The 26,730-nt window shown below is 37.5% G+C and overlaps 2 protein-coding genes across 3 annotated transcripts in view; one reads left to right on the top strand and one right to left on the bottom strand.

Moving 5' to 3' along the window:
* LOC106870500 (V-type proton ATPase subunit B) overlaps nt 1-19,121 on the top strand; it is a 21,318-nt gene extending 2,197 nt beyond the window's left edge. The window contains exons 2-14 of the mRNA XM_014916611.3: nt 6,194-6,249; nt 7,193-7,291; nt 7,812-7,905; nt 8,827-8,904; nt 10,599-10,738; nt 11,543-11,647; nt 11,836-11,933; nt 12,576-12,699; nt 13,910-14,060; nt 14,731-14,813; nt 15,527-15,631; nt 16,993-17,122; nt 17,528-19,121. Coding sequence (XP_014772097.1) covers nt 6,194-6,249; nt 7,193-7,291; nt 7,812-7,905; nt 8,827-8,904; nt 10,599-10,738; nt 11,543-11,647; nt 11,836-11,933; nt 12,576-12,699; nt 13,910-14,060; nt 14,731-14,813; nt 15,527-15,631; nt 16,993-17,122; nt 17,528-17,685 — 1,421 coding nt within the window. The 3' untranslated portion in view covers nt 17,686-19,121. The remainder of the gene's footprint in view (nt 1-6,193; nt 6,250-7,192; nt 7,292-7,811; nt 7,906-8,826; nt 8,905-10,598; nt 10,739-11,542; nt 11,648-11,835; nt 11,934-12,575; nt 12,700-13,909; nt 14,061-14,730; nt 14,814-15,526; nt 15,632-16,992; nt 17,123-17,527) is intronic.
* Nucleotides 18,693-26,730, bottom strand: LOC106870501 (uncharacterized). 2 transcript variants are annotated; one of them, XM_014916612.3, is made up of 3 exons: nt 26,153-26,730; nt 24,099-24,279; nt 18,820-22,273 (listed from the first exon to the last, which is right to left on the bottom strand). In XM_014916612.3, the coding sequence occupies exon 3, from the start codon at nt 22,223-22,225 to the stop codon at nt 20,288-20,290; it is 1,938 nt and encodes a 645-aa protein (XP_014772098.1). In that variant the 5' UTR covers nt 22,226-22,273; nt 24,099-24,279; nt 26,153-26,730; the 3' UTR covers nt 18,820-20,287. The 2 variants fall into 2 exon arrangements, with proteins under 2 accessions (XP_014772099.1, XP_014772098.1); XM_014916613.3 differs by lacking the exon at nt 24,099-24,279 and having other exon boundaries at nt 18,693-22,273; nt 26,153-26,562.

Genomic DNA, 26,730 nt, shown 5'->3' with positions numbered 1-26,730 from the left:
TATATATATATATATATATATATATATATTTCTGAGTTCTTAGACGACCACTGTGTATCTATGTATCTTCCCACTTTACGGCGGTGAATTTATTTGGTGCGGCTCTTCTAAATCTTGTGATATGATAATGGTTTTTAGATTCGTGTGGGTGGAGAAGGATTTCGCTTAATTTATGTTGTGTCAGGTTGATATCCTGTTGTATTTTGTCTGTTCTAATTACTATTGTAATTATCATTAGTATTATCACCACTACCATTTAGCATTATCGTTTCACCGAAAATTAGGTCTTTGAATTCACTTGTGTCGAAATTCCTGGTGTTTTTCTAACAGATTATATTCCTTAGTATTCTCGCTGTTATTACCCTAGCTTTGTGTCTAATTAAAAACAAATATTGATCCAAAGAATCATTACAACCTCGGACAAAATGCCTTGAAAGGGTTTTTTTTCCGGCTCTTTACGGTCTGTGTTCAAACCCCACCTAGATTAGTTTCACTTTTTATCCTTTCGGAGTTCGATTAAATAAACTATCAATCAGTCAAGTACTGGAGTCGATTTAATCAACTTCTTCCGAATTTCTAACCTTGTTGTTGGCTATGTTAGAAACAGCTTGTTATTGTTAATTATGAAACTCATTAATCATGATGATAGCCAGGTGATTGATAATATGCGCCGCACTCACGTACATCAAGTGTCTGGTGTGAGAATCCGTTTTCCTTGGTGCGGACGTTTTATGATTTGGTTCTTATAAGGAGCAAATGGAATAATAACGAACACATTTGACGTGTACTACCGATATTTAATTTTTGTTTTTTCTATTGTGGTATTGTCTGTATTTCTGTTGAAGAATGCACAAAAAAAAAACAAAAAAACTACAAATCATAGAACCCTTACATCAGGTAGTCCAGTGTTTCGTAACCCCCTTTTTTTTTTATATCTATACTGGTTCACAACCTAGATTCTCTGCCCTCACCCCAGCACATGATAATCAAGAAGATAGCTTTGTATATGATAGAATTTATTCATAAAATCCTTAAAATCAATATGAATAATAATAATAATAAAAGACCAATTATATTAAATGTTCAACCTAAAAAAAAACACGCCACCTTACTTGGAAGATACGAATATCCTTCTGGAACCCTGATATTTCTCTTGGGTTAAGGATTGCGTTTTTTGTCATTCCATTGCCTCCGTCCCGCCCCCTTCTTTGCGCTCTCTCTCATATATATGTGTGTGTAGTAGTAGTAGTAGTAGAAACTAATTAAAGAGTATGTAACAAGTCCAGTTGTTTAATTCCAGGTGAGCTCTGAATGAGTAGCCCTTTATCGGTCGCCTGTCCTGTCATGAACATCTTGTCTTTATTTCACACTCTCCATCATCGGTGTTATGTCTTTCCCTTTTTTTTTTCTGAAGTCTTGCGTATAATTTAAAAGAACATTTTTCGTGGGGACAAACATTTCTGGACTGACTCTTCACCTGAGAAAAATAGATCACACACATACATATATATATATTTAAAAAATGAGGAAGTCCGGTTTATGGGATTTGAGAGAACGGATCTTCTCCTTTTGGTCGACTTTCTCCGAAACCAACGGAGTTACGAGACAGTGTAATATATATATATATATATATATTCCCTTTATTGCTGCATATTGATCTTAAGTATAAATTACATCTGCAGTTACTGTATTTCATTCAATTACGTTGTTGATGCCATTCGATTTGAATGAAATAATAATAATAGCCGCGAACGCCACGCATTCAGATGTCTTTGTCAATCATCTAAGAATTAATTTTTAACATAATTAAAATTGAACCCAGCTCGTCATTTGTTCAACTGCTTTTTAGTGTGATGTTGTTTAGGTCCATGTCAGCACTAATTAATCAGATCTCTGGATTGAAGGCATTTCAGCAGTGGCGATCCCGACTTTGTATATTTAGGACTACGTTGTTGTTGTGCAATGTATCATTCTCTTTGAAAGACGGTTGAATGTGATTTGAGGGAATTTGGTCGCTACTTTTAGCTGCTCAAGTGTGTGATGTTAGCACATATAGCTGGGCATACACTACATTTTTTTTATGAGTGTTGTACCGTTAACGTTAAGGCACAGGTGGTTTCTTCCTAGTTGGAATTTGATCCACTCTATTGTGTTGATGTTAAATGGAAATAGGTTGGCCGCTACTACTTCTAATACCACCACCGCTACTACTACACTTGAGCTCAGTATTGACTTAGTCTCTGCCCCACCTCTATTTACCTATTTACACAATAATTGCTATGCACCGTACCTTTTTCCATTTTTGATTCAGGATATATATATATATATATATATGAGAGCAGTGTATTTGTATGTATATATTTATATACATATATAACTATGTGTGCATACGTATATATATATATATATATATATATATATATATATATATATATATGTTAGACACATATGCACACATCTGTGTGTATGTGTAGTATACATGTTAATCGAGTAGTTTTGTATGAAGTTTTTAAAATTCATTTATGCTGTTATATGCAAAGATCATAGATATATGCTAATGTTATGATAGTCTACTCTATGTAATTTATAAAAAAAAAAAAAAAATGCAGCTGTTCATGAAGTATATTATTGACTGGTTTGGAGAGATTTAAACAAATGGCACAACAATCTCTCTCTCTCTGTGAGCAGGAAAAGAGATGTCTACCTAGCTGGTTTTGGTCCATTTTGGACAACTCATTACTGACTGTACAGCCACCTGTTTCAATTCCAAAAGCGAGAAAGAAATAGTATATATATATATATATATATAGTAAATGAGTATATGCATATATACGTACAGGTATGTGCATACCGACATCCACCTGTATGTATACGTGCATATCTGGGTACAGGACATTGCAAACAAAACGTAGACGAGAAAACACACAAGCCACATAGAGAACATTCTACTTCATCAGCTACCCCCGTTTTAACACCGGCGTTTCGAAGAGCTGGGCAGGACGCATCGTTAAAACGGCTCTTCCCATGGACCGCAAATTAAATTTGTATACACAAATTAAATCTTGCCCTGGAGGAATGTAGTAGCGGACAAAAAACAAGACAGGAAAACAAACAGAAAAGGCTTTACGGCCAGACGATAGTCATTATTATTAATCTCTTTATTGCCCACAGGGAGGATAAACATAGAGGGAGCAAACAAGGACAGACAAATCGACCCCAGTGCATAACTGGTACTTATTTAATTGACCTCAAAAGGATGAAAGGCAAAGTCGACCTTGGCAGAATTTGAACTCAGAACGTAAAGACAGATGAAATACCATTAAGCATTTCGCCTGGCGTGCTAACGATTTTGCCAGCTTGCCATCTTGATTATCATTATTATTAAAGAATTCACTGAACTGGAAAATCTGATTTGTATAACTAATGCTCCACTGACAGCTAGTCAGTGGACTCGTGGTTGAGGACTCACAGGTTCGAATCTCAGACCGGGCAATGTGTGTGTTTATGAGCGAAACACCTATGCTCCACGTGGTAATGGTGAACTTCTGCTGACTCTTTTGCCACAACTTTCTCTCACTCTTTCCTCCTGCATCTAGCAGTTCACCTGCAACAGACCGGCATCCCATCTAGGTGGGGAACCTATACGCCAATGGAACCAGGAAACCCTTATGAGCCAGGCATGGCTTGAGAGCGAACAAACGACAACAAAAAAATACATATATGAGAAATATATAATTTATTTCTCATCCCTGTTATTTGCCACGTTTCCCCCACCCCCACCCCACCTACAAAATATAATTGGAGCTAAGTAGGGAACAGCTACATGGTCTTTTGGCCTACAAGAAACAGCAGCCAAATCACACTATTTTTTAAAAAAGAGGCAGACATGTTGATTATGATATGGCTTTATATACACTTTCTCTTAAAGAGACAATGACAGGATGGTCTGCTGACTTGGCACTGAACAACCCTCTCAGATCACGAGTCAGTGAGTAAAGCTATTCCCTCGCTTGATTTGCTAGAAATAGCAGTCAAAACATTTTAGAATCATATCCCACAGCTTTGGGGGAAGAAAAAGAGTAACATTGTATAATGTAGTTCTAGATGCAGTGTCAGAATAAAAGAAGGGATGGTCATGGCTGGAACACTTTTGATCAAAGGTCTGCTGGTTTAAGGCTGATCTAGTCTAAACAGCATCACAATACGTGTGTTGCTTATATCTATATAGGTAATAAATCATTACAGCTTATCTCCCGCCTTCCCTCTCCTTTCACACACTCCTACTTTATTTATCAGTTTATGCTATGTCTATGTTATCTCTTTATGTACACATTAAACATGACTTCGGTTTTTATAAAATAGAAAAATGAATATAATAGGTTATAGAGATTTTGTTTCTAACACACACACACAAACACACAGACTTGATATCATAGAGTTAATGTTTGTGTGTTGCTATATGCTGTGAAGCAGTTGTATTTTAAATTAACCTCTTAACATAGACTGTTTTTTTTCAATGTCCATGCAAAAAATATATTTTCGTTATTCTTTACTTTGAATCTGTAGGCGTAGGAATGGCTGTGTGGTAAGTAGCTTGCTTACCAACCACATGGTTCCAGGTTCAGTCCCACTGCGTGGCACCTTGGGCAAGTGTCTTCTACTATAGCCTCGGGCCGACCAAAGCCTTGTGAGTGGATTTGGTAGACGGAAACTGAAAGAAGCCCGTTGTATATATGTATTTATATGTATATGTATGGGTGTGTATATGTTTGTGTGTCTTTGTTTGTCACCCCCAACATCGCTTGACAACCGATGCTGGTGTGTTTACGTCTCTGTAACTTAGCAGTTCGGCAAAAGAGACCGATAGAATAAGTAGTAGGCTTCCAAAGAATAAGTCCTGGGATTCGATTTGCTCGACTAAAGGTTTATTATGAAGTTATTGATAGAAATGATAATTGCTGATAGAAAACAGGAATAACATCATGAACGAAGTATTTCAGGTTAGAAACAAGTGACAAATACCTCAGAGTACAGTGAACATATGTTTTCGTTCAAATATATATATACTCGACATCTCTGAATGAAAATATACAGGACAATATGTTGAGAGGTTAAAAGGAAGTCTTTTTAAGGACAAGTAGTGACAGAGGCAAGTTCAAGTTAAGCTGAATCTGAAACTTGTGCAAAATTTTGCCAAGTCCTTATCTTCCCCAAACCAAGAAAAAAAAAAAAAAATTAACTACATTATCTTTTGTGGCCATGCTGGGGCACCACCTTGAATTTTTAGTTGGATGAATGAATCGACCCCAGTGCTTCTTTTTAAAGCCTGGTACTTGTTCTATTGGTCTCTTTTGCTGAACTGCTAAGTGACAGGGATGCAAACACACCAACACTGGTTGTCAAGTGGTGGTAGTGGGACAAACACACACACATCTGTCTGTCCGTCTCTCTTTCTCAATCATGCGTGCGTTGTTGCCAGTGCTGCCTCACTGGTTCCCTGTGCTGGTGGGACGTAAAAAGCACCATCTGAACGTGGCTTTTTACGTCCCCTAGAAACACATAGTCCCTCCTTATAGTCACACAGCAATACTGAATCCCCCATTGTAGTCACATAGTAACACAATAGCTTCAATTACTATTATGCAATGACATGACTCTTAACCCTGAGTGACACTCAGCTCCCTGAGAGAATACTGTTAGTCCAACTCAGCTTCTTTCTTGTCTATTAACACAAGGGAAAAAACTAATTGCACTTAACGCTAAGATGAAAAACCTGATGTAAAACTTTTTTATTTTATTTATGCACCCTTTTAAAGCCTAGCCAGGCTCATGGGCCCGGTTTCCATGGCGTATGTGTTGTCCCCCCTAGCTGGACGGGACGCCAGTCCATTGGAGTGTTACTCAAGAAACAGGAAGAAAGAGTGAAAGAAAGTTGGGGCGAAAGAGTACAACAGGGGTCGCCACCTTACCCCTGCCGGAGCCTCATGGAGCTTTTAGGTGTTTTTGCTCAATAAACACACACAACGCCTGGTCTGGGAATCGAAACTGCGATCCTCTGACTGCGAGTCCGCTGCCATAACCACTGGGCTATTGCGCCTCCACGATATAAAACTTAAAGAACCTTATTTTGTTTCTCCTTTTGAAATGCTTTTAATTCAGAGAAAATAACCCCATCATTATCTTCTATCTTCAGCTTACAAGACTGTCACTGGTGTAAATGGACCCCTTGTCATATTGGATGATGTCAAGGTAAGTACTTTTGAAAAATACTTTGATTGGTATATCCTTTCCTTTAAAAAACAAACCAACAACAAAAAAAACATTTGTCCTGAGGGAAGGATAGTGCTTGTGGCTTTCAAAGGTCTTTTGACCCTGGCAAAGTTTAGAATTTGGTACCTACGTTCGAGTAGTACGGAGTGCGTTCTGTGATAAGTTATTTTTAGATGACCACAACCAACTATTTATTTAAGTAAAGACATTGAGTAAAAGACGTAGTTAATGTTAGAGAGAAGTCATCTTATGTCGGAAGAGTGGGAGAGATGACTGAGAGAAAAGTGATTGATAGAGTGCCTGGAAAATTGTAAGTTTAAGTGCCTGAAATATAGATTGAAGGGAGGGATGTTCTATAAAAATATAGATTGAAGGGAGGGATGTTCTATAAAAATCCTGTAGTGTTTGCTGCAGGATTTAAAGAGTGAAACATGATGTGGATGATGAGAATAGAAATGAGATGCAATTAGTAAGTTGTGAAGAGCCTGGAATGTTGTGGTAGGATGGAGTAGAGGATGCTAGAAGTCACACAGATGGGGTTGAAGCAGATGAAACAGTTTTATCTAGTTAAGCAGTTAAGAGTGTAGATTTAGTTTGTTCTGATATCGCTCCTTGTGAAATATTCTTCTCACTGTCTGTGCAGTGTAAGATCTAAATGGTCAAGCTGGACTTTAAATGAAGCATTGACATATATATATGCTTCTTTTATTGACCCTGAAAGGGTGAAAGGCAATGTCACCCTCAGCAGCATTTGAACTCAGAATGCTAAGCATTTTGCCCCGTCTGCTAACAATTCTGCCAGCTCACCAACTTATGGATAAAATATCAAATACTACTTCTTACTTTCTTGTTTCCAATATCCACTTTCTTTCTCTCTCTCCCTCCCACCACTGCTCACCAAATATTTTAAATTTTTTTCTAGTTTCCAAAATTTGCAGAAATTGTCCGTTTGACTTTAGCCGATGGCAGCACAAGAAGTGGTCAAGTGCTTGAAGTCAGTGGTTCCAAAGCTGTTGTCCAGGTGAGTAAAAGTTCTTTCTCTCTTCCAATATATTACAGTGATACAATGGAACAGAGGATATGAGTGACCAAGTTGTATATGTACAACAAAAGACTTTGATACTATTACAGAATAAAACGAGATTGCAACAGTATCTATATAGTTGCTGTTTAGCTGGAAGTCACTTTATGATCAAGGATATTCCATTTCTGATCATTCTATCATATTAATATTTCTAGAATGACATTATCTAATGTGTTCTTCCAGTTTTTAAGATAGTAAGGTTTGTTTCGACAAAGATTTGGCTGCTATTTCTAGGTAGTCAAATGACAGCCATAAAGGCTTCCTTTTTTTAGCTTTACAATATGTGTGCCAAATAATTATCATGAATCCACTGCAAAGCAGTTGTTTAAATTTCATTATTTGATCTCAGATCAAATCCCTTGCCAAACAACAGATATGATTTGGTTTGATCTGTAATATACATCATTCAAGCAAAATTCATTAATATGTTTATATTTTCTTTGAACGGTAACAACAGGTATTTGAAGGAACATCAGGAATTGATGCTAAACACACAACCTGTGAGTTTACTGGCGACATTCTTAGGATGCCTGTTTCCGAAGACATGTTAGGTGAGTGAAGGTTCTTCTTGATAAAATAATATAAACTGCATGCTGATATCAAATACCTTGTGGTATTTGATTTCATGCTCTTTTACATTTGAAGTTTAAACCCTGCTTAAGTTAACTTTACCCTTCAGCCTTTCCAATCCAAGCATTGAATTTCCTACATTCATCATCTTACGCGTGTGTGGATTTCACAGATAAATTATGTAAATTTTTAGATCTATCCAACCCATATTTTCATAACAGCCCAAAGGTAATAAAATCCAGTTTCACTGATATTAAGAATTCTATTTATTATTGTTTCAGTGTTTAAAACTCTTTGGTAATATCAGTTCAGCATTATGTTAACAGACATGTTGACATAAATGTAAACATGTGTAGTCTTTGTCAGTGGTTCTCAAACAGGGTCCATATGGCCCTTATTTGGTGGTGGTGGGGTATATAAGATTTTGTAGTCAAAATAAATGCACAATAAATTGCTTATACTTCAACAATACATGAAATATTTTAACAATTTTTCAAAATACAATTCGTAATAATATCTGTTTATAAAAAATATAATCAGTTTTTAACCCGGCTGAAACTGGTTTTGGCTCTGTAGTAGAGATGTAGTAGAATGTCTTGTTTTCATAAGTTCTGAATTAAAATCTTCCACCAAACCTTAGTCACAATTTATGTTCCTAACACTAGCTGAATGATAACTAAGTTATAATTCTTTGTTATATTTAAAATTAATTGAAAGAAACACAGAGCATCTCAAAATAAATATGGTAATGAAAGGGTTAACCATTAAATTGCAATGAGGATCCACACCTGAATAAAATGGGAATCAAAGGGGTCCTTAGGCAAAAAATGGTTGAGACTGGTCTTTGTTAACATTAAATGAAACTTAATAAAATCTTGATCATTCCTTCATCTCTGTTACAGGTCGTGTTTTTAATGGTTCTGGCAAGCCAATTGACAAAGGTCCTGGGGTCCTTGCTGAGGATTTCTTGGATATTCAGGGTATGCAGTGCTTTTACAAATTTTATATTATGTTGTTATGTGTTTTTTTATTGAGCCAAATGTATTTATACAAACGGGTCTGTTAACCTGTCTGGATGTTTTGAACACGCAATCAGTAGTTTGTTCAAAATGTCTTGTGAGATTTGTTCTGGCTGGCTGCTTTGTGAGTTCAAATTCTGGCAAGGTCAACCTAACCTTCCCTCCACTCGGGGTCAGTAAAATAAAATAACAATTTCAAGGAGGTGGATTGGAATTGTTGGAGCTAAACAATGTCTGGTGTGGTTATATATATATATATATATATATATAATAATAATAATATTAGGGATAAAAATCCAAAATTACAGGTAAAAACTCAATTAAAATCAATTTATTAGAAATTAAAATTAAATTAAGTTTCACAGTATTAAATATATATATATATATATATATATATATGTGACTGGATTTTCATCGATGAGTTCATGAACCTTGGTTCTTTTCCCTAAAACTATATATATATATATATATATATATATCATCATCATCATCATCATCATCATCGTTTAACGTCCGCTTTCCATGCTAGCATGGGTTGGACGATTTGACTGAGGACTGGTGAAACCGGATGGCAACACCAGGCTCCAGTCTGATTTGGCAGAGTTTCTACAGCTGGATGCCCTTCCTAACGCCAACCACTCAGAGAGTGTAGTGGGTGCTTTTACGTGTCACCCGCACGAAAACGGCCACGCTCGAAATGGTGTCTTTTATGTGCCACCCGCACAAGCCAGTCCAGGGGCACTGGCAACGATCTCGCTCGAAAATCCTACAGGAGCCAGTCAGGCGGTACTGGCAACGGCCACGCTCAAAATGGTGCATCTCATGTGCCACCCGCACAAGAACCAGTCCAGGGGCACTGGCAACGATCTTACTTGGCTTGCCGGGTCTTCTCACGCACAGCACATTTCCAAAGGTCTCGGTCAGTATATATATATATATATATATATATAATGTGGTTGTGTAGTTAAGACACTTGCTTCCTAACCATGCATGTGGTTTTGGGCTTAGTCCCATTGGGCAAGTGTTTTATTATAGCCCCCAGGCTAACCAAATCCTTGTGAATGGATTTGGTAGATGGAAACTGAAAGAATTGAAGCGTACAGTATTATATATCCATTACACCTGGTCTTACTAATCAGTTTTGCACTGGATGTTAGAGCTGTCAGTGATGGAAGAAAATATGGTGGCTACTCTCTGTTATTGGGTTGTGGTTGCTGTGAAAAAGACGAAACGTTTTGGGCGAGATCTTCAGTTTGCATATAACTTCCTTCTTTTCTTGCTCCCACCGGTCTCGGAGAAGTTGAAAAAGTAAAGGATCATGTGTGCTATCCTATCCTCTTTGACTAAGTTAGGTGGGGGGAAAATTTACAGAATAACCAAGAATTTAGAGGAATCTAGTGAAATAATGGCATTCCAGTAATGACCACCCCATATTTCTAGGGGTTAATATAGAGCTGCAATATGTAATTTGTACTTCCTTTTTATAAGACTGTTGGGTGTGATTGAAGGAAGTTTAGCAGTTATTTCTAGCATAAATGTAGAGACCCCCTCATTAGCTTATTGTTGTTTCAGTCATCATTGGGAATGAAGTTGGATTTTTTTTTCTTTTTCTGTGCAGTTAATTGTTATATTTTCTCTCTCTTTTACCTAATAAGGTCAACCAATTAACCCTTGGTCTCGTATTTACCCTGAGGAAATGATACAGACAGGTATTTCAGCCATTGACACAATGAATTCAATTGCCCGTGGGCAGAAGATTCCCATCTTTTCAGCTGCTGGTCTACCACATAATGAGGTATTGATGTTTTATTTTAGATTTTGTGTGTGTGCTTACTGCTTTTTTTTCAATTATTTTACTGTCATTGTTTCCATCATTGGACTGTGGCCAGACTGGGATACCACTTTCAAGTGTTTCATTTAATTATTTATATCAACCTCAGTACTCATTTCCTCAAACAGCTTAACTTAAGATTTACCTACCTTATGTGATGCAACTACCATTACACTGGGATACACAGACAGTTGGGCTTCAGCACAGTTTCTATTTACTAAATTTCATTCACATGGTATTGTTTAATATAAGGCTATAGTAGAGGATGCTCTGGAATAAAATTTGAGTTTGGAAGTTGATTTTGGGTTCTGTTTAGTCAACACAGGCTACTGTAAAATAAACAGCTAATACAGGTTGACTGGGGAATTCTTAACCACTTTTGCAGACATTCAGTGTCAAACAGAATTAAATCTCTCAAAGTCCCACCTTGCTCAAAATAGCAGCCAGATCTCTCTCAAATGACATCTTGCTGCCTTAGAAAGAAAAGAGGATACAGTAAATAATGCCGTTCTGATATACAAATGAACAGGTTTGGTCATGGTTAGAATGTCTTTGACTACAGGTCTGGCTGATCAAGGGTCACCTGGATCTAACCACAACACTGCTACTCTATCAATATGACTGTCTGTCAAGCTATTAAACCTTATAAAAAAAAACTCACAAGAAAAAAAAAAAATATATAGATACAATAAAATGAACACCATTGATTACTGGTATCGACCTTGATTTTTATTCGAAATAATTCAAACCATTTGCTTTGTATTTCAGATTGCTGCTCAGATCTGTCGTCAAGGTGGTTTAGTGAAGCTACCTGGTAAAAGTATTATGGATGATCATGAAGACAACTTTGCCATTGTGTTCGCTGCTATGGGTGTAAGTGTTGCAGCTTAATTATCTGTGTGTTTTTAATTGCATTTACTGAATATTTACCTCACTACTCTATTCTAATGTATTAATTGAAGGTAATCGTTTCAACTTTACTTGGAGCATGAATGTAATTGTGTGGCCTTTGTTCATATGAGGTGTTGCTAAATCTTCTGAAATCTCATTCTCCTCTCCAGGTCAACATGGAAACTGCTCGATTCTTTAAACAGGACTTTGAAGAAAATGGTTCCATGGAAAATGTGTGTCTTTTCTTAAATTTGGCCAACGACCCCACGTAAGTACTATTCTGTCATGTGATATATATTATTTTAGAGGGAAAATCAAAATCAAGACAGAATAATTTAATTAGGGTAAATGGGTTTTGTGAGTGGGTGTATACAGGAAAGAGAGAGAGAGGAATAAAAATAAGAATAAAAGTAAAGGTAATGATAAAGATATCATAAATGGGTTTTGTGAGAGAGAGAGAGAGAGAGAGAGAGAAGAGAAAGGAAATTTATGATCAGTGTATGCACAAATCTTGTATAAAATCTTTTTTGTGACAAAAGTATGTATATACTGACTATATAGATTGTACTGGATATTAAGTATGTGTACACTGAAAGTATGATAAATAAATAAATCAATTACTATATTATTTTAAACAACCAGCCTTTTGTGTGCACATAAATTTGTTTTGTGTTCTGGTTGTAAAATTGTGTGTGTATGTGTGTGCTGCACACACATACAGAGAACACTGGTGATGGCGTCTTGTATGTCTCTTTGTTAGTATGGTTGTAGTACCTGAATGTTTTTTGTGAGCCTTGAGTTGTGAATGTCACACTATCTTACGATGGATGTGCCATACACGGCATGGGAACAGATGGCTCTTACTGCTTCCTCTTCTCTGATCTGTACATCTTTCTGTATTGTTTGGCAGCATTGAACGTATCATCACGCCAAGGATTGCATTGACCACAGCTGAGTATCTGGCCTACCAATGTGACAAACACGTTCTGGTCATCCTCACCGACATGACATCATACGCTGAAGCCCTTCGAGAGGTGAGTTCTTTCAGGGAGTCAGATCCACACATTGAAAGTAGTGGTGGGTGTTTTTGCTTAGAGCTTAAGTCATTCTTGATGGAGCAGACGTATGAGAAAAGGTATTCCAACCATGACAGTCCCACCTTTCTGAAGAATAGTGCATCTTAAACTATATTAGCTAATGCCTCTTTCCTTTTTTAAGATGATAGGATGTGATTTGAGGAGTACTTGGCTACTGTTTCTAGTAAAGTTGTATGTCCACATAGAGGGTATGTTGTTTAACTCAAATTGGCTCTGATTAAGTAGAAATAAGGTGACAGGCATTCCAATTATGACAATCCCATCTTATTTTCCATTATAGTACATCTGAAACCATATTAGCTGACGTTTCCTTTTCTTTTTTTGAAGCTGTAGGATGTAATTTCAGGGAGATTTAGCTGATATTTATGGTGAGGGGAGAGTGTGGGCCCACTGCTTCTCTGAGGAAAAAGAAACAAAAGGTTAACAAAATATAAAACCTTCATAAAAACTGATTTTCTTTCATCAAAGCCTGTCCTGATCAAAAACGAAATCAGCCTCCAGTTCCCATCATGTTTTTTTCAATATACATCCTTTGTACCGATGCTATCCACATTGTTAATCTGAAGCAGGGTCTCTTGGCAACTGCTTACATATTTTGATCAATGTTTAAGACACTGAGGTCCTGCACCTGAATATTATCAGAAATATATTTGGACAGATGCTTTCAAACATACTCTCTTTTCTTCTCTCAACACACTTTTCAAGTGTGTACATTATTCTGCCATTGCAATATTTTTCTCCTACATATTTTTTTTAATCACATCTTACAAGAGAAAAAGATCAGGGTTACGGGGAGCAAAAGTGGTGAGGTCTGATCTTAAAATGCTGGGCCTCACTGAGAGGAAGGACCACAACAACTGGAGAGATGCTGTTATAACAGACTTGTCTAATCTATGGGAAAGTGGACATAAAAATAGCACATACACACTTTTATTCTTTCTACCAGTTTTATACACATATTCCCCCTCCTCTCATATTGTACTGCTCTCTCTTTGCCTTGACATCCTGTGGTTCTTCCCTGTCTCCACTCATATAAGACATCCTTCTTGTTCTCCTCATCCTGTCCATCAACCCAACTCAACTTCCACTCCATCTCTCCCCTCATCCTCACCAATGTGGCTGACAATACCATTCTGTTGTATTTCAGGTTTCCGCTGCCAGAGAAGAAGTGCCTGGACGACGTGGTTTCCCCGGTTACATGTACACTGATCTGGCTACCATCTACGAGAGGGCTGGTCGAGTTGAGGGTCGCAATGGCTCCATCACACAAATTCCTATTCTTACTATGCCTAATGACGGTAGGTTGAACTGCTGGGCAGGGACAGACAACTCTTTGGCTCTATATATTTTCAGTGTTATTAATAGTAACCTGGTGCTGTGTGATTTAAAAAAATTTTTTATATGACAACTGAGATCATGTGTTGAAGCAAAAACAACTGCTGCGTGGACGGTGTTTATAAGCCATTTAAAAACACACAAAACCCGTTAGATACACTCCAACATTTAAATTTAATTTGTGTCAAAATATTTTTGTTGCGACCTGTTCACTGACAAAATTCTGTGCAGCACAGAATTTTGTCAGTGAACAGGTCACGGTTTTAAAGCGCCAAAAATATTTTGACAAATTAAATTTAAATGTTGAAGTGTATTTAACGGTTTTTGTGTGTTTTTAAATGGCTTATAATCACCTTCCACACTGCAATTGTATATATATATATATATATAGACGAATCAGTAACAAGAGGAATTCAAATACAACAAAAGTCTAAGGGACGTTTATAGTGAATATTATTAATTTGACCCTCAAAGTAAAAAGTTATGAAGTGAAAGTTAAGAGTAAAAGTATGATGCATCAGACATAAAGTTTAGAGAAGATGAGAAAAGAGGAGAAAAAAGAGATAGGAAAAGGGAGCCAGTAAAAAAAAAAAAAGAAACTATTTATGTAAATAAGCATATTTTACTTTTCAGATATCACACATCCCATTCCTGATTTAACTGGGTACATCACAGAGGGACAGATTTATGTTGACCGTCAGTTACACAACAGACAGGTAAGTAATCCAACAACAGTTGTTGGGAAATGTTTCATATGTTAACCATTTTGTAATGAAACACTTTGTTTTGGACCTTCAAAAGTAGATGTTTCTTGTTTGTTTAACTTTTGGTATGAACACAAAATGTCTCACAAGTCTATTTTATTGAAACCAGAAGGATGAAGAATAATGATAACTTAAGATGTATAAATAAATGGACCATGGTCGGAACTTTTCTGACCAACACAACGCTCAGGTTCATTGAGTTAATGTGTAAGTGGCTGAGTATCCCACTGACACATGTACCCTTGATGAAATTTCCAGGCGGAATCAGTGTGAAATATCAAGTGACAAAGCTGGACCTTTAGACCTTTAAATTCCAGCTATCATCCACCTGAAGTGGTTCCATATAATTTTGTCCTACTCAGTTTCACTTACAAAGTATGGGTCAATTTGAGGCTAAAGAAAATCTCATTTTCCCAAGATCCCATACTGTGAAACCAAAACCAGGACCCTATGATTGCAAAATGAACTTCTTTCAGCCATATAATTTGTTAGGACACTCTTCTTGATCCCTCTTAAACTAACGAAGCACCATTTCTTAATTTAAAAACTGGTGCTTCTTTAGTATATTATGACTCAGGTGAGTGTCCACGACAGACTCTATTTGCCATTTTTGTCCATGTTTTCAAATTTCTATACCTTTTCTCTCTTTCTCTGTCATTTCATAGATCTACCCTCCAATCAATGTGCTTCCATCACTGTCTCGTCTTATGAAATCAGCCATTGGTGAAGGAATGACACGTGAGGACCATGCTGATGTTTCCAATCAGTTGGTGAGTGTTGCCCTATAACAGGATGTGTTTGTCTGTGTGTCTTATCCCTAATCAAACTGCTTTATGATCAAAGATATTTTAGCTACGACCTTTCTATTTTGTTTTTGTTTTTTTTAAAGACAATATATCTAGCAAGTGCCCTTTAAGATGGTTGTGGGATGTGATTTGAAGGAAATTTTGCTGTTATTTTAACAAGTCTAGGCTCCTTCAATGTGTCTGTGCACAAATGTCATATATCTGTCAATAATATAGCCACTACCATGTCTGGTCACCTACAATATATACATATTTATTTATACACACACACACATATACAGATTTTTAAATAACAATTATATATGCAAGCATATACACACCTGTTGATTGCTATTTTCTCCTTGCTTTGTCCAACACTTTCATCTACCAAGTTTCCTTCCTTTAACCTATCCCATTCCTTAATTTCATTGAGGACATACGTAAGCTCGCAAGGAATGAAGCCAGTATGCTCCGTTGGATGTGTAATGTCAATGTGAATACCCGTCAGAGTGTAAGTATCTTGAGAGAAAAGCTGAACATTAGAAGCATCAGTTGTGGCGTGCAAGAGAGACGATTGCGCTGGTATGGACATGTGGTGAGAATGGAGGAGGATAGCTGCGTGAAAAAGTGCCACACCCTAACAGTTGAGGGAACCCGTGGAAGAGGTAGGCCCAGGAAGACCTGGGCTGAGGTGGTGAGGCAAGACCTTCGTACATTGGGCCTCACCGAGGCGATGACTACGGACCGAGACCTTTGGAAATGGGCTGTGCGTGAGAAGACCCGGCAAGCCAAGTAAGATCGTTGCCAGTGCCCCTGGACTGGTTCTTGTGCGGTTGGCACATGAGATGCACCATTTTGAGCGTGGCCGTTGCCAGTACCGCCTGACTGGCTCCTGTAGGATTTTCGAGCGAGATCGTTGCCAGTGCCCCTGGACTGGCTTGTGCGGGTGGCACATAAAAGACACCATTTCGAGCGTGGCCGTTTTCGTGCGGGTGACACGTAAAAGCACCCACTACACTCTCTGAGTGGTTGGCGTTAGGAAGGGCATCCAGCTGTAGAAACTCTGCCAAATCAGACTGGAGCCTGGTGTTGCCATCCGGTTTCACCAGTCCTCAGTCAAATCGTCCAACCCATGCTAGCATGGAAAGCGGACGTTAAACGATGATGATGATGATGATGACGGCAATTTGTCTGCCTCCTCTTTCAATCCTCACAGCACCATACCATCCATTGAGAAACACAGCCTCTCCATTCATATTTCAATGTTGTTTTGTATCTCCTTGTAGTTTACAGTGCCAGTTGGCCTCTATATTACTCTATTACACTGATCCATTCTCTATTTGTAGTACGCCTGCTATGCCATCGGTAAAGATGTGCAAGCTATGAAAGCTGTTGTTGGTGAAGAAGCTCTGACATCTGAGGACTTGCTCTACCTGGAGTTCCTCACCAAGTTCGAGAAGAATTTCATCTCTCAGGGTAAGTCACTGGATATAGTTATTCCGTACTTAAATCATTTGTTATAACACCATTACGTTTACTCTTGTAACGTCCTACAATCAGCACCGCCATCTGCTACTATTAACTTGTGGCATTACTATTGATAAAATATGTCCAGTCTACAGTGTAAGACCTACAAAGTTGGTTGGTTTGTTCTGTTGCTGTGTATGTAAGACGACACAGACATCCTACATCCTATGTCAACATGGGAGGAAAACAATGAATGTAAATGATATTTTTTTTATTAATTGTGTGTGTGTGTGTGTGTGTGTGTGTGTGTGTGTGTGTGTGTGTGTGTGTGTGTATAATATGTAGTATGTGGCCTGTTTTGAATGTCCATAATCCACCATAACTAATGCTTAAGGGTTCCTTTCCTCATTGCAGGTCACTATGAAAACCGATCCATATTCGAATCGTTGGACATTGGCTGGCAGCTGTTGCGAATCTTCCCGAAGGAGATGTTGAAGAGAATCCCCGCAGCCACCCAGGCCAAATACTATCCTCGGGACGGCGGTCAGTCGACCACTTCCACTCAACTGTAAAGGGCTTGCTGCAACTGCACCACGAATCTCCTGGTTCTTGCACAACACATTCCAACTCCCACCCCCAACCCCCCCCACATACACATGAAAGCTGTTTGGCGAGCTCCATGAGTGGTGTGGCATTTCATCCACTGTCGTTTTCTACATCACTGTCATTATATATATATATATATATATATATATAATGTACACATACATACCTTGTAGGATTAATTGCTCATACATGTATACAGATACACATACATATATAAACAGAAAACTCAATAAAATCTGTGGGTACCCCCTCCTTATGAACAGGACCAAAGCATAACATCCACTGCTGTATGATATTGGGAGGATGAAGAGGTGTTGATTGTGGGTTTCAATGCTCTATCTCTTCATTGTTGTTATAATTATTGTTATATTAGCAGTTGTTGTTCAAATTCTTGTTAGTCTTGCAGAAAATTAGCTTTAGCAGTGGATCCTCTCTTCAGATGCACTAAAATTCTCTCTCACTTTCTTTCTGTTTTTTCTCTCTCTCTCTCTCTCTCACACACACACTATATGTACACTCACTATAAATTTACACACACCAATGTAGACAGATTATTCTCTGCTTCAGCCCACCATTGGCTGAAATCAATAGGTTTATCTTTGGCATCTCTTTCCTGTGGTAGACACTAACATTTTTTGATGATGTTCATTGATACACAGAAAACCTCCTTTGTATTGCTGACACAAACACGTATATATATATATAAATATATATATATATATATATACACACACACACACATACATATTCTCTAGTTATTAAGCACACTGGATGCATGTGGAAAACAGAAGGGCAAAAACTGATACAAAAAGAAAAAATTACAACTTTAGAAACCACTACTATTGCTGTTGACAAAAATAATTACATTAAAAATACAAGAGTGATTTCAAACAATAATAATTTCTTATCTGTTCTAAATTTCAATAAATTTTGAAAATATATAAAAAAGAAAAAAGAAACCCCAAAACAACCATCTAATTTTAGATATCAAATTAGAACTTTTCTATAAAAAAACTGTTTTTACTGACATGAAATGATGTTATTCCCTTTGAAAAAAAATTTGGTTTATAGACAATCTCAGTAATAATACAATAATCCTGTTACTGTTTCAATGTTTATTATTGTCCAAAGAATTTGAAGAAGAAAACTTGGTCTTTGATTTTAATGAATGTGGTGGCAGTGATTGTTTTAGAAGTGTTCTGAAAGCTGTCATGATTTTCATCCCCTTAAAATATACAAAAATTTTTTTTTTCCTTGGTAGGGATGGCTATTATATATTTATTTTTTTTTTTTCTAAACCTTTCCTAAAAGCCTGTTGGACATAATTGTGTGATAGAAATATTTCCTTTTTTTTTTTTTTCTTCTGTTGGAAAGAAATAAAAAACTTGTACTGTTAATTCTAGCAATGTGCATTCTCTTGTTACTGATGTCAATGATGATGATGCTGGACTTTTAGAAAATGTCTTTTCTTCTTTACTAAACTGTTTGTAAAAGAAAAATCTCTTTTTGATCATAAGCCTGCTCTGTTGGGTCAGTCCAGGTTCAGCAGGTCTATAATCAAGTCTTCCAGTCATGACCACCACGTTTATTTTTCAGAGATAGGGTAGCTTGGACTACATATTGCATCCTTCTTTTCAGATAGCAGAATGTTATCGGAGAGATACTTGGGTGCTATTTTTAGCTCCAGATCAGGCAATAATACTGACAAAAAACCAGCACCTTATCCACTGGAGGTGACTCAAAACTCACCGGAGCCAGAGCCTAAATACACATAAGTATTACAAGATCCTTTGATTTGTACAGACTCCATTTATTAGTCAAACTGTGTTTTATGTTCCTTGTTTAGAAAATCACATAAAGGACAAATATATTTAGACTTTCAACCGAAGACTTGTGGACTAAATTAACACTCAGAACCTCTCCTGTTCTATTAACAGGATAATGGACCATATTCCTAACTAAATACACTGTCCATGCATTTTAATTAACTTTGAAAATAATTTAGTAAAACTATCTCATAATTGAACCAGGTTTTAATTTAGATGTGAACACTTCAAAACGGTTTTGTATCCTAGAACTTGGAGTGGCCAGAGATGGATTGATATTTGTTTCTACTCCAGACATAAGGCCCCAAATTTTTGAAGACGGGGCTAGTCGATTAGATCAACCCCAGTATGCAACTGGTACTTAATTTATCAATCCCGAAAGGATGAAAGGCAAAGTCGACCTCAGCGGAATTTGAACTCAGAATGTAAAGACGGATGAAATGTCGCTAATGATTCTGCCTGGCGTGCTAACGATTCTGCCAGCTTGGGCCTTTGGTTTAATAGTGACAAAATTATTTTATTAAATTCATTATTTTCAAAATTAATTGAAATGAATGAGATGTGCTTCAGTGGAAATATGATCCAAGTACTTATTGTTTAGAAACAGTATGATCGTAAGCAAAGGCTGGCTGCAAGGATTGAGCATGTAGCACAACTTGTGCTACAAACCTGTGGCAGAAAAGCTGACACTTTATCTACCAGTTCAACCTAGATCCATGCTTAGTATCTTAGAAATGTCATCCTAATATTCACCACACGTTGCTGACAGGAGTCTGTTCAGTTCAGTAGATTTGCTACACTGAGAAGGTTTAAGTTTTGCACCTGAGTGGGTCCTCAAATGAATTTTTAAGGTAGAACTTCGTGCAAATGCCTTGTCACACTGTTCGCATTGGTACAGCTTCTCACCTGTATGAGTGATCATATGTGACTTCAAATGACTGTTAGACCTAAAGCGATTACCACAAACATCACAAGGAAACTGTCTTTCATTATAATGCACTTTGAGGTGAAGCTGAAACTGTTCTGATGTAGTAAAACCTTTCCTACAGACTTTACAAGTGTTCTTTGTTTCTTTGCTGTGAACAATGTTGTGAGTCTTTAACTGTGAAGTTGTGATGAAATCTTTGCCACAGATATCACAATGAAATGGTTTCTCTCCAGTGTGGATCATTGAATGAACCTTCAAGTAAGATTTCCTAGTGTAGCCTTTCCCACATACCTTACACATGTAACATTTTTCTTTGTTGTGCGTCTGCATGTGAGCCTTTACCTGAGACAAAGCAGAGAAGCTTTCATTGCAAACTTCACAAGGATAAGGTTTCTCTCCAGCATGTGTTTCCAAGTGGGTTTTCAGTGAAGAATCAGAAGGGCAGCACAACTTACACACGGCACATCGAAGCTGCTTTCTGATAGCCTTAAGTTGTTTGTTCATAACCTCTTCCTCATGACTATCTTTCGTTTGATGCAATTTGGAGTGAATGACCAAGTCGGAAATTTGGTGAAAAACTTTGCCACATATTTTACAACGATGATGTTTTTCACCTGTATGAGAAAACATGTGCCTCCTTAGGTTTCTTTGCCTCAGGTAAGCCTTGCCACACACAGCACACACAAATGGCCTTTCATCAGTATGGCATCTACTATGAAAATTCAGAGCCTTTTTTGTATAGAAACCTTTATTGCACACCTCACACAGCCAAGATTTCACACCAGAATGTACCAACGTATGAACTTTTAGATTTGTGCCATGTGTAAAACTTTTGTCACACATACTACATTTGTAAGGTTTCTCACCTGTGTGAACTCGACTGTGAATCTTCACCCTATAATTAGTGCTAAATTTCTTTCCACAGATATCACAATTAAATGGTTTCTCACCTGTGTGAGTCCTGGTATGAACTTTCAACTCTTTTTTCAGCTTGAAACGTTTGCCACATATAATGCAGAGAAACGGTTTCTCACCTGTATGAATACGCATGTGAAATTTAAGATCGGAATTTACAGAGAAACCTTTACCACAAGTTTCACATGTATAGGGTTTTTCTCCAGTGTGGTACCTTCTGTGGATGGTCAGTTCTGATTTTGTCTTGAAACTTTTCCCACAAATCTCACACTTGTGTGGCTTTTCTGCCATGTGTCTTTTGGTATGAACATTCAAAATAGAATTGGTCCGGAACCATTTATCACACAGCTTGCATTTATAGGGTTTCTCACCAGTGTGAATCCTCTCGTGGACCTTTAGCAGTGACATTTTCACAAAGCCTTTGTGGCAAGTAACGCAGACAAATTGCTGTTCAATGGAGTGACTTCTTAGGTGAAGGTTTAGCTCAGATTTTGTGACAAATGCCTTAACAGTACAGATGTTGCAACGGAAGGGCTTCTCTCCAGTATGTCTCTTCATGTGTAGCTTCAACGCTGTATTTGTCGAGAAAGCTTTACGACACTTCACACAACAATATGGTTTCTCACCAGTGTGGCTTCTGGTGTGTATTTTCAGGATGTAGTTAGAGTTGCAGCACCAACCACAGATTTCACAGCGATATGATTTTACTCCGGTGTGAGATGTCATGTGAATTTTCAGGCAGAAACTTCTTGCAAAACTTTTCCCACAAACTCTGCAGAAAAACTTCTTTAATACCAATGGGGCAGCTTTTAGTTGTTGATGCAATTTTTGAGGCATTTTGTCACACAATGTGAATTTTTATTCTTTCCTTTTCAAATTCCGAATCTGAGAAAAAAAAAAAAACATATATATATATATATATATATACTCTTTTACTTGTTTCAGTCATTTGACTGTGGCCATGCTGGAGCACCGCCTTTAGTTGAGGAAATCGACCCCAGGACTTATTCTTATGTAAGCTTAGTACTTATTCTATCGGTCTCTTTTTGCCGAACTGCTAAGTTACAGGGCCGTAAACACACCAGCATCGGTTGTCAAGCGATGGTGGGGGACAAATACAGACAAACACACACACATACATATATATATATATATATATATATATATATATATATATATATATATATATATATATACATATATACTACGGGTTTCTTTCAGTTTCCGTCTACCAAATCCACTCACAAGGCTATTGTAGAAGACACTTGCCCAAAGTGCCACGCAGTGGGACTGAACCCGGAACCATGTGGTTGGTAAGCAAGCTACTTACCACACAGCCACTCCTGCGCCTATATAAAATTAGTTAATGACTGTTAGAAGAATTAAAAAAAAACATTTTTGTTCTTTACTATCTAAGGCAGTGAATCTCAACCATTTCTTACCTGTGGATTCCTTTGATTCTGGTTTTGTTCTACTGGGCCCCCAATAGCCATTCAGTGTTTAAAATATCCTACAATATTTTTATAATCAAATAATATTTGGAATTGATTTAAGAAAACTGTTAAAATATTTTGCGTGCTGTAGAAGTATAACCAATTTATTGCACATGAATTTTAACAACAAAATCTTACATGGATCCCCCAAGGGCCATGTGGACCCTGGTTGGGAACCACTGGTCTAAGGCCAATTCCATTGCTTATCAGTTGATGTAACAAAAATGAGTCTCTTTGAGGTTTTTTTAACATAATTTTCTATGATGCTATAATGAGATGACTAATTCAATAATTATTTACAAGGGTGAGTGGTCTATTGTATTGATTGTTGTAGCCCTATAATTAATTGTATAGGTTACCATACAAAACTATAACATACGGCACTGTGTTACCATTAACTAATACGAGAGCTTCTGTATGGTACTATGCCATGCCAGAAATAGCCACTAAATTGCCCTCTAACCTCATCATACTATTTAAAAAAGGAGGGAGGCGTTAGAGAATGTAGTCTTAGATATATCATGTACAAAAAGAAAAAAAAAATGGGTAGGTCATAACTGGAATGACCTTAGGTATATGTTTGTATTTATCAGGACTGACATAGCACTAAACAATACTTACCAAGCCATATGTAACTGACTATATCTTACTGAAAGGTGTTTAGGTTAAAAATGAAGGAAATGGGGGTGGGTAATTTAGAAATGTCGATTTTTGCCAATTTTTTTTTGCAGATTCATATTCCCCGTAGCCGAAAAGTGGGATTTGTGTCGAAAAAAAAAAAAAAATTTAAAGGGTGTTTTTTGGGGGGGACGGGCAGAAGTCTTGCCCAGACTTGTGCCCCCTGGTCATCTTTATCAGTTATTTACACCTTATTTCTAGCTTTGCCTTGGAGAAAATGATTATTTACTCAACTTATAAAACTATCTATTTGTATCTCTCACACACAATTTTCTATTTCTGACTGGTTGTCTAGCTATCATTTCTGACTGCTTTCTTCTTTCATTTAATAAAACAGTCTTGCAGCTAAAAGTACGCCTCGGAAAAGATATAAAATAAACAAGAACTGAGAGAAAACAAAAACAACTGAAACTAAAACGAAACTTTTCAATATTGTTAACAAATACGTTTTACGAAAGAAAGTTTTGACCCTAAGTTACGAAAGCATTAAAAAAGTTTAATTTACAAAACTTAAAACAAAAGTGAAACGTTTATCTTACCCGAATTGGTTGAAAATTAGCTTCTCTTGTTGAAAATATTCGTTTTAAAGAAAATATCGTAATTATTTTTTGTAAAATAATTACTAAAGCAGGACGTGGAAGAGACTCAAGAACAACTGAAATTCGCGCGAATTACTTGGGATCAAGGGAGATAACTCTCAATAACAATGAAAATTTCACTCTTAAAAAAGAAGTATAAATTGTAATGTAAACACATTGTATGCAAATGGTCACGTGTAGTGCATCTCGTTGGAAAAGGGTAAAAAAAGAGACAATAAATTAAATTAATAAATACAGTATTGATAGCCAAAAATGCAAGGATGATACACAGGGCAAAATACCAGGAGAAAGAAGAAGACATTTTCTAACGTAAACACAAGGGTACAAATTTGGCAGAGGGTTTATTTGACCAAATAGGCTTCAGTAATAAACTTGCAATTCCATTTATCAATATCGATGAAAATGAAAAGCAACGTCGACCTCAGCAGGATGTGAAGTCAGAACGTAAAGGGACATAAGCGACCACGGCAAATAGCTTTAGTCCAGCACTATTTCTGTTGTACTGCCCCAACTACTTACGTCTATCTATCTATCTATCTATCTATCTATCTATCTATGTCTGTCTGTCTGTCTGTCTGTCTCTCTCTCTCTCTCTCCCTCTCTGTGGGCGTGGTTGTGTGATAAAGCAGCTTGCTTCTCAACCACATGGTTCTGGGTTCAGTTCCGCAGCCACTTGGGCAAGTATCGTCTGCTATAGCCTAGGGCCGACCAAAGGCTTATGAGTGGATTTAATTAGCGAAAACCGAAAGAAGCCCGTCGTATGTACACATGTGTGTGTGTGTGTGTGTCTTTAGGCTTGTATTTGTTAACAACCGGTGTTGGTGGTTTACATCCCCGTAACTTAGCGGTTCGGTAAAGGAGACAGATAGAATTAGTATCAGACTTAAAAAAAAGTCCCGAGATCGAATTGTTTGACTAAAACCCCTCAAGGTGGTGCCCCAGCATGGCCGCAGTCAAATGACTGAAACAAGATCAAAGATAAAAGATGTGTGTGTGTGTGTGTGTGTGTTCCCTTATTCTTGTTTCAGTCGTCTGACTGCGGCCATGCTGGTGCACCACCTTCTTGTCGAAGAAATCGACCCCAGGACTTATTCTCTGGTACTTATTCTATCAGCCTCTTTTGTCGAACTGCTAAGTTGCAATATATATGTACACACACACACACACACACACACACACACGCACACACACAAGTCTGATAAGTGTCAATGCACGAAACTCTCGGGGACACTGAACCACTTCATTACTTCTGCTCAATATTAATAAAAATATGCATATATATATATATGGTGGTTGTCTACGCCTTATGCAGTGTTTGACCACCTCCTGTACCTACACCTTAGTAGCATCATGGCATCTTATGTGGCTTTTTAAACCAGACAACGTTCTGAAAAGACACCCACATAGATTGCACCTCCGATTTGGACCACCATGGGCTGCAGATAAGATTTGAGGCTAGCGAAAGACAGGTATGGTCTGTCACAGACCGTGCACACAAAAAGGTCATTGTCATTCACCTTCTCGATCGTCACGTTCTTCCTTAAATATATTTTGAGCCTTACTTGCGTTATCCTGACCTCTTCAAGTGCTTTCACTCCACTCCACATACATACATACACACATACATATATATATACATACATACATACATACACACATACACACACACATACATACATACACACATACACACATACATACATAAATACACACATACATACATACACACATACATACATACACACATACATACATACATACATACACACATACATACATACATACATACATACACACATACATACATACATACACACATACACACATACATACTGAGTACCAACGCGGCACTCTCTTCACCCGTCACAACCTGATGCGTCACTGGGTCACGAAAGAAGGGATGGAAAATATGTTCATGTCTCTTCAAGACTATATAAGCACATAAAACAATGACAAAAAAGCACGGTACACATTAGCTACCGAACAATACTCACCCGTGAGTGACAGCTAGCAGCTTTTACTGTTCAGAAAAAACGATTTTAGGTATTTGCATAAGAAATTCTACCTTTGTCTTTTTGCAAATCACTTGAATACCATGTTATGTGTTTATCGGCACATAACATACATCTCGCACACTCAGGCGCTGTACGCTATCAAGTATCACAACAGATTTCTGAGAAAACAATGTCCGGGCAGTTAATGGAGTCGTCGCTACTTGAGCCCTTGACCCAGTTCAGTTACAATTGTCATTTGTTTTTCTCAATTATAGGCATTGTAACTTCTAATGTTTTGGTGACGGAGCTGGATTTTGCTCCCACATCAAATCTCTGTAAAAATTTTAAGTTTAAAATCTGGCGATAGACAAGAAACTCACATACATACATACATACACGCACACACACACGCGCGTTATTCACACGCACACACGCACACGCGCGTTATTCACACGCACACGCGCGTTATTCACACGCACACACGCACACACACACGCACATAAACACACACACACAAACACTCATGCACTTACATATATACACAGGCACAAGACACAATTACCCTCAGACCGACATAA

Source organism: Octopus bimaculoides, chromosome 14, assembly GCF_046866305.1.
Source record: "Octopus bimaculoides isolate indiv1 chromosome 14, ASM4686630v1, whole genome shotgun sequence".
Classification (NCBI taxonomy): Eukaryota; Metazoa; Mollusca; class Cephalopoda; order Octopoda; family Octopodidae; genus Octopus; species Octopus bimaculoides.
This window is presented reverse-complemented; position numbering and strand designations above follow the sequence as displayed.

Bases quoted from the DNA above. Each gene is read 5' to 3' on its own strand.
- LOC106870501 (XM_014916612.3), bottom strand. From the start codon at position 22,225: ATGCCTCAAAAATTGCATCAACAACTAAAAGCTGCCCCATTGGTATTA.